The following is a 13,050-nucleotide window of genomic DNA, read 5'->3' on the forward strand; positions in this document are numbered from 1 at the left end:
AGTAGCTGAGAGAACATTGTGGAGACATGCCGGCTCATTCTACTGACTATGGACCTGGTAAACAAAAGCTTCATCAGTGACCAAGTTTGGATGTAAATGACGTGAAATGTTATAAAATCGGCGGCTTGTTTGCTTCAAAGGAAGCTGCAGAGGCTTTGATCTCTTCCCCGTGTGTCCATGCGGCGCTCTCTCCCTTAATCCCTGTGATTCATGATGTCCCCTCCTCAACTTTATTCAGAGGGAGTGCTCGCTCACATTGTTTTTGTAGGAAAGGATTGCAGCCGCGGGGCAGCAATAAGAAAGCAGTTAGCTTAATCCTGAGCTATCGCGCTGCAGGGCCAGGCTGAGAGGCGCGCCGCTTTGAATTGATGCTCCGTTTCTGTCGATTGATGTCCCCACAAGTGCCTGGTTTATGTTGGAAAGCAAAGATAAATGTCACAATTCCGTTCAATACAACATCGCAGGTCAATAATCTAATTCATAATCAAGCACTGCAGTTTTATTTTCCCATCTCCTCTGTCCCTTAATTAACTTCTCAGTGATTTCCTGCCTCTGCCAAGATGAAGCAGCTTTGATACAACAAAGACTGTAAACCTGTCCTGAAGTAAGGGAACAACTAATCTAATGGAGGGACAGCGGTGTCTCGGTGCTTAGCGCCGTCACCTCACAGCAACAACAGAGTCCCGGGTTTGAATCCCAGTGTGGCCTCTCTGCCTCAGGTGGGCATTTGCTTTGAACTCGTATCTGTGCAGAGTTGCGGTTCCACCAAAACTGCACATTATGTTTTGTTTCATTGTGATCCATTCAGAGGCCTAAGGACTGGATCTCCATGTCAACAGACGTGGTACACAAACACCACGAGTATCAGTGAAACTCCCTGACTTGTTAGAGTCAGTCACACTGGGAAAAAGAGCATCTGCTCTTTCAGCTCAACAGCATGTTGAAGTTTGTGCAGCAGTGACACATTTCACAGAGTGTTGATGTGTGGTGGGCGGGACAAAGGATGGAGGAGGAGAATGGAGGATTCCATACCGTTACTGGTTCCACTGTACAGTAAATGAGACTCATTCATGGCGGAGTGAGTGGGACCTGGCTGACAGACGCGAGCAGATGCTGGAGTGAGTGAGTGAGGGCCGCGCTGAATAGAACACAAAGCTCAGCTAAGCCTCTGTCGTCCTTATGTAACACCCTCAGTTTATGAGGGACAATGAGACAAACACTCCACACAGGCAGAAGCTCCTCTTCCAGTATAAAACCAGAGGATATATTTAGAAACGCAAACAACTGAGCAGCCACATTTTGCATTCTGAACGTGCAGCGGCAAACCAAGCTCACTTTCCTCATCTATGATGTCACAATCAAGGGTGAAGATGGAGCAGCTCTCCACAGTCCAGCAGCTCCTGGGAATTAATAACCTTTAAATCAGTGTTTCCCACAGAGCAGGAGTAGAACGGCCCTGGACTCAGTCACACTGTGTTCCACTAAGATAATTAAGCTACAAACTAGTCAGGTCAGTGTTATCTGTTGGTTACTGCTGCTGACAGAGCGGAGTGACGTCACTGGGGGCCGTCCCTGCTGCTGCACAGCTCCCTTTGCTTCACTCCTTTGCTTTCTAATTACTTGTGGCCTTGGCTTGTTTTTAAATAACACAGGATGTCAACAGAACCCCCCCCCCCTTTCTCTCTTCCCCTGCTAGTGTTTGTATAAAGTGCATCCATCCGTGCAGCCATGTTGCGTGTGAGGGAAGCATCATCTTCATCTGCTCGGCTCCATGCATTAAGACAGAAACAACGCACGAGATGAGGGAAGTGATGCTGGAGAATTGCTTCATACAACCTGGATGTTCATTGCTACCATATTGAGGCAGAAGCGTTTCTAACATCACACATGCTGCCATCAGATCAACAGCGGGATAGAAACACGATGAAGGAGGAGCGTGCATATTGCTTCCTGTCAGGTGTCCTGACCGCGTGGGCGCCACACATGAGTCAGGAGGTCAGCAGGCTCTTGTGTTCGTTCTGTCGGCTCTGTCCTTCGACCTGGGTCAGTACCGGCAGCCTCTCCGGGCTGGATGGGACCCGGCAGGCCCGTAACAGGATGAGGAAGAGAAGCAGGAGGAGGAAGGCCACGAAGGCGTTGCACGCTATGGCCACCACTGCAGCCGTGCTCAGTTCGGTCGCGTTCCTTCCAGATTCCATACTGAAGAGGGCTCAGCTCGTGTGTTCAGGTCTAGGCAGGCGTCATGATGTCCTCTGTCCAGTTACAGGGAATGAGTAAGACCTCTGGCTTCAGACGCATCAACAGCTGAGCCTGACTCCATCGGTTTGTGATCACTTGTGTGTACCGATCGTTGTGAATCAAAAATCAATTTGTTGTGGTTCTGAAAAGCTTTAACATGAGACGAGGGAGCAGTGACAGTGATCAGAGCAGAGAGAGTTCACTGCAGAGACGATTGTTCTCCTCACTGCTCCGAGCCAAACATCCACCATGCGGGCGAGCCTCAGCCAATATTCAGGCTCAGGCGACCTCACAGTGAAGCGTTCTTTCACAGTAACACTCCGGCTCTTCACAGGTCTGATGGCTGCGTCCCGGTGTCTGCAGGAGAGAAACAGAGAGGATTAGGAATCATTGAACACAATCTGTGTTTGCTCTGATCACGTGTCTGATCTGAAACCACTGCAGAACGTCTCCACAGTTTAATTGTTTAATTGTGGTTCATCAGGATCAGCTGCTGAGCGCTTTGAAGACGCCACCACACAGGCAGCAGAGGGTGTCCACTCTGGAGGGACACTCTGGGGAGAGACTGTCTCTGCCTGATCTAACTGTCTACAAAGTTCACTCTGACTTCTCACAGCCTCAGCTTCCTCTCCCACAGCAGGGAGAAATCAATCCTCATACATATGGAACGCCCCCCCAACACCCTCCATGTGTTTACCACACACACGTTTTTTTCAGCAGAGACGCTTTTTTCTTTTTTGTCGTTGTTTTTTTGACAGTTCACAAATCTGCAGTGCGACACCTTAGTGAAGAGCGAGAGGCGCCGGCTCAATCATTTGCACCCACATTTGGCAGTGAGTGTGTGTGTGTGAGTGTGGCCCCTCGGGGAGCCGCCTGTCTGCTCTGATGGCTTTCCACATGGCTGCGTCTGCGTATGAGACGAGTGAGAGAATTCAATCTCAAGGAGAAATTGAGCAAATTGAAGACGAGTCACACACACACACATACACACATTAATGTGAATGTGGTGTGTTTGCAGGTGTTGTTGTCATGTGGGCTCGGGACTGATGCCTACAAAGAGTGAGTGAGGATGGAGAGATAGCTGCTTTCAAAGGGATGAAAGGGACGATGTGATTGATAGATACCCCTGATCAGCTCCCACACACACACACACACACACACACACACACACACACACACACACACACACACACACACACACACACACACACACACACACACACACACACACACACACACACACACACACACACACACACACACCCTACACTTGTAGCGTACTTCCTAGATGCTTCACACACACATTCACACCTCCTGCTCGTCCCAGACCGATACACAAACACTACAGCAGACAGCTGAGTCCAAATTATTCCATTACCTTCCCATTGTTTGCATTTGCATCAGACATTCCTCCATGAATAGTTAAGTTGGTAAAGTCTGGACAGAGCGTGACGATCAATTCATGCAACAGCTCCGGATAATTAATAGAAAAAGTCCAAATTAAACTCTGGAGCCACACTGTTAGCTGAGTCATTTATGTAGAGATGGATTTTTCATCGAGGAACAAGTGGAACAAGGAGGAACTGAGAGAGCTGAGAACTGCAGAACAATGCAAGTAACAAAGCTTCAACTTAAACAAAGTGACATTAAAGCCTGCGGAGCTCTCTGGTGGCAGTTAGAGAAGATTTCTATCTTCTAACATCAGTGCAGATGTGTGTGAGGCCATGAGAGGAGCGATCACACGGCAGCAGATGAGCCTGAGGAGACATTTTGGAAGATGAATGAGAGAATGAAGAAATGAATGAGCGCTCTGGCAGCAGCTCTAACGCCCACACACACGGAGTCCCGCACTGTTTGGTGCTCCTCCTTTAACGCCACACCAAAACCGACCGGAACCAAATAAGCAACAGAACAAAAGGTGGAGCTGGAGTCTGGACTGTAGGTGTGAAGGAGAAGCTGCAGCAGAACAGACGGCAGCAGCTTGTGTTTGTGGAGGGCGAGGGTGTGGAAACAACTACCAGATCAAATCCCCCCGAGGCTCCTTCTTCTCCTCATAGGGAGCAGCAGGAGTTTTGCTTCAGTTCTGATTCTGGAATTTAGTTGAGCATCCTCAGAGTAAGATGAACAGCAGGAGCCACTCCAGCTCCTCACAGGAGAGAAGGAGCAGACATTATACATCTCTCTCTCTCTCTCTCTCTCTCTCTCTCTCTCTCTTTCTCTTTCTCTTTCTCTTTCTCTTTCTCTTTCTCTCTCTCTCTCTCTCTCTTTCTCTCTCTCTCTCTCTCTCTCACTCTCTCTCTCTCTGTTTATCTGGGATTCCTCCAGCTGGCTCGCTCTACCTTTGTTCCGTTGGGTAACTCCTCCAGAATCCATTACTTGGATCATTCTAGCATCTACCAGCAAGTGACACACACACACACACAAACACATCACCCCTGCAGAATCACAATGCTCTGTCAGTCAGATCAGATCCCCATGACTTCACACTCTGATAACTCCTGTGGAAATCTGCATGTGTGTGTGTGTGTGTGTGTGTGTAAATGTTTTTCAACATTACTTTGAGGCCATAGACAACCATTCAGACTGTGCGACCACTAGATGGTAGCAGAGACTGAGCCTGGTCCAGACATCCATCAAACCAAACGTTCTACATGAATCCATTTCCATTGAAATCTCCTAAACTAATAAAGAGAAAGAGATGATTTAGGTTACAGAGAGGTTTTTAAAGTCGAGGAGTCAGATTCTAAAAGTCGATCCTGAACCGATGTTTGTTGTGTTGAGGGCTTCCATCAACTTCCTCTGACAGACGCCACATCTCTACATGGATCCACTAACAGAGCAACATGATGCACACACACACACACACACACACTCACACAGTTCCATCATGATGTGCTCACACACAGCAGAGCAAAGTACTGCACTCCTCCTATCACACTGCATCCTAAGTTTCTCTTTTACCTTTCAGACTCAGCCGCTGGTTGCTTCTCTGCATAAAGTCCCACTGAGTGATTCAGTCCTCTTCCTTCACATGGAGACTCCTTCTCTCTCTCACGCTCTCTCCTTCTCTGTCTGCTCCGCTGCACTGTACACAGAACTGAAGACGAGGCAGGGCTGCACAGTACTTGTGTGTGTGTGTAAGCGAGAGAGAGGGGGGGGGGGAAGGGGAGGAGCCGCGGTACTGGATGTCAGCAGTGATATCAAGCGTAGGGGAGAAGAGAACAGTTTGGATGTAATTATACAGGCTTCTGCTGCAGATGGGTGTGTGTGTGTGTGCGCCTGTGTGTGTGTGTGTGTGTGTGTGTGTGTGTGTGTGTTAGGGGGTGATATAGAGAACAAGCAAAGCCGCCTGTCAGACAAAACAATGACTTCCTGCCTCACATCCTAGTGCAGAACACAGAACGGATAACAAACGATTCCAGAGAGTCGAGAGCCAAACAAAGAGGAAGAACAAATACAGCTACAACACAAAGACGTCTTCAGACTCATGGACTTGTTTGCTTCTTAACTTAGTGACTTAGTGAGGAGTCTCAACCTGGACAAACTCGTGCCTGTGACTCCATTTGGCACCGCTGACTTGTGACTTCACATGGATTTGAAGCTTTTGACTAGCTAACAAAGTAGCTTCTCCAGTAACTTTCTTCTTTTTTTACCAGTAGATTTGTAGCTTCGCCCAAAGCTACACAGCTGCTTCCTGTTTCAGTTGGTCAGTGGTCAGTGATCACAGCCACCTGCGGCCCGTCATCCTCACCCTCCTCTGTGTCTCTGTATGAACCTGCTGCTCTGCTCCCAGGCTGCGTCACACACTCTGGCTTACAGACTCTTGTTTCCTGTCTCCAGGTGTGTTTGGACAGATGTGTGTGTTTGGCTGCATCCAGCTCAGACCTCGCCGCCTCGCTCGGCCTTATGGGAAACAGCTCCAAAACAAACAAACACATTCCTCACAACTGCTGCATTGTTTTGCCCTTGAATCCAAAGATTTATCAGCCGGAGTAAAGTACTTTTGGTTTGTTGTGATGTGACTCACTCTGCTCCTGGTTCACAGATGCAGAGAGCAGACTCCTGCTATGAATAAGACCCGAGAAAGAGATGCAGATTAGAATTTCTACTCATTGTTTACTCAGGAGTTTGTATTGTCGCCAAGAGAGCCGCTTGGCAACGGCTTAACTGCTATAAATCAAGCTTAGTTACCGACGCACGTTTTCATATCATTTATAAAGAATGGCCGTATCGGAGCGTATAAAGGTTAATGAAGGCTTACTGGTGCAGCTGGGAGTTACACACTCGCCGCCAGAGCAGGATTTCATCTCTGCTCACAGCTCACACATCCCTTAAAGACAGAAAACCTGCTGATGAAGCAACAAAGGAGGCAGTAAGTGTGTTAGAGCGTGGGCCCAATGTTCACTTCCTCCTCCTGAAAGTGCTCCAGCAGGAGGAGACGCTCCGATCCAGACCACAGGCCTGCCAGGACCTCATCAGGGGAGGTCTGCTTCTGCTCTCTAATAACCTCATAACACAGACTGCCCACGATAGGAATGGGGGGGTAGGTACTGTCCTTACCTTCCTGGTGTAGGCAGTTTTTTTGTGTTCATTTGTTACTGTGAGTTTCCTGAAAAGCGACGTCCAATATTAGCAATGTTGACTGCCAGAATGAGCGCAGTAGAAGAAGAAGAAGAAATGACCAGGCAGTGTAACAGCGCTAACGTTCCCACTGGGCTCAGACGGTTAAGCTGTGTTGTGTTTGGAGAGTTGCAGTTTGTTAAGACTCCCTGGAACAGAGAGAAGGACAGCCTGTTTACTGAAAGACTATCAGCTTTTCCGCCATCGTGAAACCGCTTAATTCCCTGGAAATCTGCTCTTGGATCCTGTTGGCAGAGCGGTCGGGGATTCTGCTGATGTCTGCATGCTGGCAGCCGTTTGCTTAAACCATCATCACAGTGCAGAGCAGATGAAGCCTCGCCACAGACGCAGGATCTGCAGGAAGTCCAGGGTTCTGATGTAAAGACTGTGAGTGAAGCGGCTCAGGTTAGGCTTAAACATGGACCAAAGGTTGCCATAGTGACGTCAATGTTACGTCTAGTATCCAGGCTGCCTGCATACACACATACTGTCTGGACCCAACAACAAAGAAACATCCTCATACCTATTACATCAAACAAAACCTATAGAAACGCCAGGAAAACTTAAGATCTAAAGAATCCACCTGCTGTTTGTTGTGTAGAGATTGAGCTTCTTCTGTTGTTGCATTTCTGTCCTGAGTCGTCTGTTTTAACCTCTGCACCTGCATCATTTTCCCTGATACATTAGGAAGAGTCTCAGTGAGCTGAGCACAGAGGAGAGACGTGCAGTAAGTCCCTCTGCAGGCCAGAAGTGTTACTGCAAGAGGCAAACTATTGTTGAGGTGTGAGAATGTTCCGTTTGTAGGAGAGTGGATCTGTAACAAGCTAGTTTGCCTCTCCATGCTCCGTGTGGTTTTAGACGCTCTGGTTGTGTTCAGCAGAAGGTTGACAGGCAGCTTGACTCAGTGGCAAAACAGCATAATGTTACGCAAACACACACACACACACACACACACACACACACACACACACACACACTGTGCAAGTGCTAAAGTGAGTTAAGAATAATGTGACAGATGACAGCATTTCCACTAAGAAACTCACACATGGGTTCACACACATTCACACACACACACACACACACACACACACACACACACACACATACACACACACACACAAACACACACTCGGACAGCTTAAATTGCCAAGGTTTGAGATCACAGTCAGCTGTCAGGCTGGTGTAGAACAGATTGGGCTGTCGCTCTTGCGTAAGCAGGACGTGCAGGAAGGATTTGGCTTCCAGCTCAATGCTGATTGTTGTTTTTGCAGTTAAATCAGATTCTGATCTCACATTCATGTTGTTTAGTGAGCTGAAGTGTGTGAGGAACAAACTCTTGTGACAATAATGCAGCACTACAGGGACGCAAACATGACAGCAGACCGGTCGTGAGTCATTCTCCATGCTGATGCTGTAGACGTCTAAAGGAACGCATCCATCTAAATACTGCAGCATCTAATCAGATTGACTTCAAAGTAAGAGTTGGACTGCTGTCATTCTTAAGTGACTCCAGTCTGAGACGCTAGGTTCAGTTGTTTTGTTCCCGGCTCACCAAGATGTCTGGGAAAACGAACTTCCGATGTTGAGAACTGTTGAGAAGCGTCCCAGTCTGCTGTGTGAGAAGCCGTTAATCTCACCGTCAAAGCTCAAGCAGGTGACAGATGCCCTGAAAGCAAACATGGCAGAATGATACAAACATTCTCGCCTGGCATCGCCGCTAAATGTTTGTGGTGTGAAAAAGCCTTCACAGATTTTAGACTTCAGAGTCCAAATTTGTTTCCAGTTGGAGGGAATTCATGTTGGCCAAGAAGCAAAACACAAGGGTGATCTGGATATCATCTCACTGGGATCTAACAGGAGGTGTAGCTTCAATATTGAGACAAATGTTTTATTCCAGACCCGGGGAATATGAAACTCAGCCCTGAACCTTCAGTGTCTCTGTGTCTCTGTGTCAGTACAGAGTTTAAATGTGAACAAATACTGAAGCTTTCACCTCAAACTGAGAGATGCAGACACTCTGATTGAAGGCTTCTGAATGTAGCCAGTAGAGGGCGCTGCACCTTGATCTGAGTCAGTGACATGACATCTGGGTCAGTTCCTGTTGACCGAGTGACGCACTGGCCGAACCTGCATGATGACGGGAAGTCTGCTATAATTAGACCCAGAGATACTGAGACAGATCAAACTGCAGAATGTGGCTTCAACACGCCAACGGGCAGATTCATCATAATGTTTCTGTTATTATGAGTAGAGATATAAAGAGGAAGTATAAGAGCTCATTGAAGAGAGAAGAGGAGAGATAACACATTTTATTCTACTGTGACAGCAAACACAAACATAATAAGAAATATGAATCAATCACTTGTTGCAGAAGTTTCAATTTTAGAAAAATCTACAAGAAAACAGGAATCGACCGTGTGTGCGTGTGTGTGTGTGTGTGTGTGTGTGTGTGTGTGTGTGTGTGTGTGTGTGTGTGTTGAGGGCACAGGAAAGTGTGTTTACCTACACACACGCATCCTGGTGTCTTTGTCCCTGATCCTCTGTGTGTCAAACCACCAGGACACTGAGAGCTCAGCGACACGTGACACACTGAGGTGAGCTCAGAGCCAATCAGGGACCCCTCAGCCAATCAGAGGACACCAGGTCACGGTCAGACCTGTCCGTCGTGTCCTCTCACAGCTTCCTGTTAGATGCCTGCATGTATCCTCCACCCTCTGTCTCTGCTTCTGTCTCCGCAGCACTAAGGATCCACCTGGAAAACAAAGAGAAAAGTCCAAGTGTTAGCGTAGCAACTGGGCCGCTACGTAAACAATGGCAGCAGAGTGGAGCCTGCTAGCTAGCTACATAGCATCGGCCCTGTTAGAGTTGTTAAGTTAAGTTAATTGCACCAAAGCAACAAAGTGAACTGGACGAATGTCAGGATGTTGAAGTCTTGAGGCTTCTCAATTTGAAAAGTTGATACGTCGTCTTATCAGGTAACAAAAAAAAAAGCAACGCTAGTTTGTAGCCGCAATGCTAGTTTGTAGTTAGTATGGAATGCTGCCGACTGACCAGTCAGCAGTGAACATTACAAGGTTACATCATCACACTGTGTATAGTTTAGTGGCCCGTGTGTTTCTGACAGTAATGTTCAGATATGATTAGTGGCTGTAACAGATGAGACGTCACAGTTCTGTCTCAGATCCTCCAGCTCGTCTGATGGCAGATGGTGGAGGGAATATATTCAACCACAAAGAGGAAACACAGCTCTCAAGATTTAACAACAGATCTACAGGCAACTAGAGATGGAATGTTTCAGCAGGCAAGCCAGTGGAGCAATTAGTGATATTAATGATGGCTGCATTCCATTAGGAATGCTCGCAAACTGGGTCAGCTGAATGGAACGCAGCCATCGCCAATGTTAATGTTTACAAATCCAGTTGAAATGAAACATAGCGTATAATAATGACTCTGAATCTTACGATGGAGAAGTGAACGGAGCAGGTGATGATGACGATGAGGAGGCCGATGATGATGGAGGCAATGGCCACGTACAGAGCGTTCCTGCCAAGGCGCGCCGAGCCGTCATAGTCTCCGGCGTCGTAGCTGTGTCGAGACTGAGAGCGGGAAGGAAACATCACATGAACGCACTGTCATGTCTACGGTCAGTGGTTCTCACACTGTGGTTCGTGTAACACAATTAGGAGTTCATTTGTTTATACAGTTTCTCTGTCTGAGGTCGTAAATCTGCCTCCTGTTTACCAGTTTAGCCTCTGAGCTAATGGTCTCAGCTAATGGTGGTTGAGAGTCTTAAGGACGTTGGTAGGAGCAGCACCTCTGGGATTAGAACCCAGCGTAACACACTCGGCTTGTGATTTTGCTTATCTGTGCTATGAAAGTACGACATTTAGTTTCAGTTTCCATAACAGAAGCTTCATGTTGTTGGTTGTGATTAGGCCCAGCAGGTGTTAGCGACCCAGTTACCCCTCAGCATCCAACATATTCAGTAGCTGACACATACTCAGCACTCACTCACACACACACACACACACCCACACACACACACATTCTGTAATGCATCTCTCTCCACAGCGTCCAGTCAGGTTTAAATCAATTCACTGGACGCTAACAGTCAGTAGCCATAACATTCTTCAGCTGCTCATCATTCAGTAACTGGACATGTTTTCACTTCAGATACGTAAACTAAGCAGTACTTTTTGGGGTCTGACATCATTTTATAGACTTTCATAACAACTTTTAGGCACAAAGTATTCAGTTTGCTTGAATCGTAGAATTGCTCTTTGAACTTACCATGACAGCAAAGACCAGACCCACCAGGTTTATGGGATACGCCGGGAAGAAGCAGGAGATAATGCTGAGCCACAGGTAGTTACGAAGAGGAGGAGGAGGCTGACGTAGTATGTCTATAGAGCAGCGGCCCAAATATGAGCTCTCACTCTGGGAAGGATTCTTCTCCTGTGAAGCCGGCATCTTCAGAGCCATTGAACCTTTCACACCGGCAGAATCACCGGAATGGGAAAAGCTGGGTAAGCCGGAGGGAGAGACGGAAAGCCAGTGGGAAGAGTTGGATAAAGGATGAAGCCAGAGGGATCTCAGTCTGGTGCGTTGGTTTTAGTCCTCATCCAAAGCCGGGAAACGCTAACTTAGACTTGAGAAGGAGAGGGCGAGACAGAGTGGCGGGAGGATCACTGACTGCTGCTGGCTGCTGCCCAGGTCTCTGCCTGAGTTGTGGGGGATCAGCGCCTGTTTACCAACTTACAAGACCCCACAACATGCTGACACGTGCATATGAGCGCCAACAAAGCTTCAGCTACCGCCTTACGAGCGCGAATGTTGTTTAGTGCGTCGCATCAAATATGAGTCTGAGATTCTGTCTTTGGTTTCTGTCCTGAAAGTTTATATTACAGTGATTTAACCACTTTAGCCCCAGCAGATAAAAACTAAGTAAATCACTGTAAACTGAAGAAGAAGAAAAATCCACGGATGATTCAGAGCATTTCCAGATGGCACGAAAGCCTGAAATGGAGTACCAACTCTACAAACACTGAAGCTATAATCTGCAAAAGCCCACAACCATTTTAAAGTGAAAGTTCCAAGTTTATTACTGCAGGTCTCCTGGGTAAGAAGGAAGTATTATATGTGAGGCTGAGTGCCAGAATGAGACAAAATGCAGTATAAGACTGTAAAAGTATTTCAGCTGTGGAGTCTGACAGAGGAAACAAATCAAAGGAAGAGCTCGTTCTTAGAGAAGAAGAGGGGTCAGAGCCGAGCTGTCAGAGCCTCTCTATTTCAGCTGGTGAGATAAAGATCAACATGTCAGGAAATGTTTAAATTTACCACTGAGAAAGGAAATGTTCTGCTCTCTGCTTTGTTCTGCACAGATCTGATCGCTCAAACACGAGTCAGGTTCAGCTGTAAAGACTCTTAGCTCGACTGTAAGAGGACACAAAAAAGGAAGAGTGCAACTGGAATGCTTTAGAATAATTTATTAGGATTTTAAAATTGAAATTACCAGAGGAAAAACAGAAAAGAAAAGCATTGCTGTAAAGCTCGGTGGGGGAACGAGTTTAAGTGAGCTCAGTCAGAGTGCCGAGCTCAGTCAGAGCGCCGAGCTCCGTTCAAAGCGTTGGCCCGTTTCCTTACATCAACACAACAAAAGACAGATCGGTAAAATCAATGTACAAGGGGAGCAAAATCTCAAAACAGAAAAATATAGCTTCTTTATTTCTGAAAATAAGTCTTAATGCCGCAGAATTATCCATACGTCGTCTGCTATTACCAATAATAGTACTATTTTCATTTGTAAGGTAAAAAATAACTTATTGCTTTATTGTAAGTTAAAAAGTTACAGTGTTGGTGTCCAGCAGTAGTTTTGTGTGGAGTCCCAGGCAGTCTGAGAGAGGCGCTACAGGCTGGATCAGGTTCTACCATCTGCTCATGTCGCTGTGCTGAAGATCTAACAGGCTGCAGTGAGAAGGCTGAAGCGAGAGAGTTACACCTGAAGAAGAACGCGTTTCTGCAAAAGTTACATTTGTTCCAGCATTTTTTTTTTTTTGGTTCCTGCCAGCCAGTGTTGACTACACCGAGGTCCTCTGTCAGAGCCGACTGGGAGCAGACCCCGTTCCTATCCTGGTTCCTTGTTCAGACCCCCTCGGGTTGATCAGCACACTTTAAAGAAGGATGTGAGGCCCA

At 47.0% G+C, this 13,050-nt stretch overlaps 1 protein-coding gene across 1 annotated transcript; it reads right to left on the reverse strand.

The window, feature by feature from the left end:
- Positions 1-9,598: 9,598 nt before the first annotated feature.
- On the reverse strand, positions 9,599-11,340 carry LOC143000358 (transmembrane protein 233-like). The gene is made up of 3 exons (XM_076149653.1): positions 11,149-11,340; positions 10,308-10,454; positions 9,599-9,610 (listed from the first exon to the last, which is right to left on the reverse strand). The coding sequence occupies exons 1-3, from the start codon at positions 11,338-11,340 to the stop codon at positions 9,599-9,601; spliced, it is 351 nt and encodes a 116-aa protein (XP_076005768.1).
- Between the last annotated feature and the right edge of the window lie 1,710 nt (positions 11,341-13,050).

The sequence above is a fragment of the Genypterus blacodes genome, unplaced genomic scaffold (genome assembly GCF_046128005.1).
Source record: "Genypterus blacodes isolate CSIRO-AG114 ecotype Tasmania unplaced genomic scaffold, CSIRO-AGI_Gbla_v1 ptg000006l_1, whole genome shotgun sequence".
In the NCBI taxonomy this organism is placed as follows: domain Eukaryota; kingdom Metazoa; phylum Chordata; class Actinopteri; order Ophidiiformes; family Ophidiidae; genus Genypterus; species Genypterus blacodes.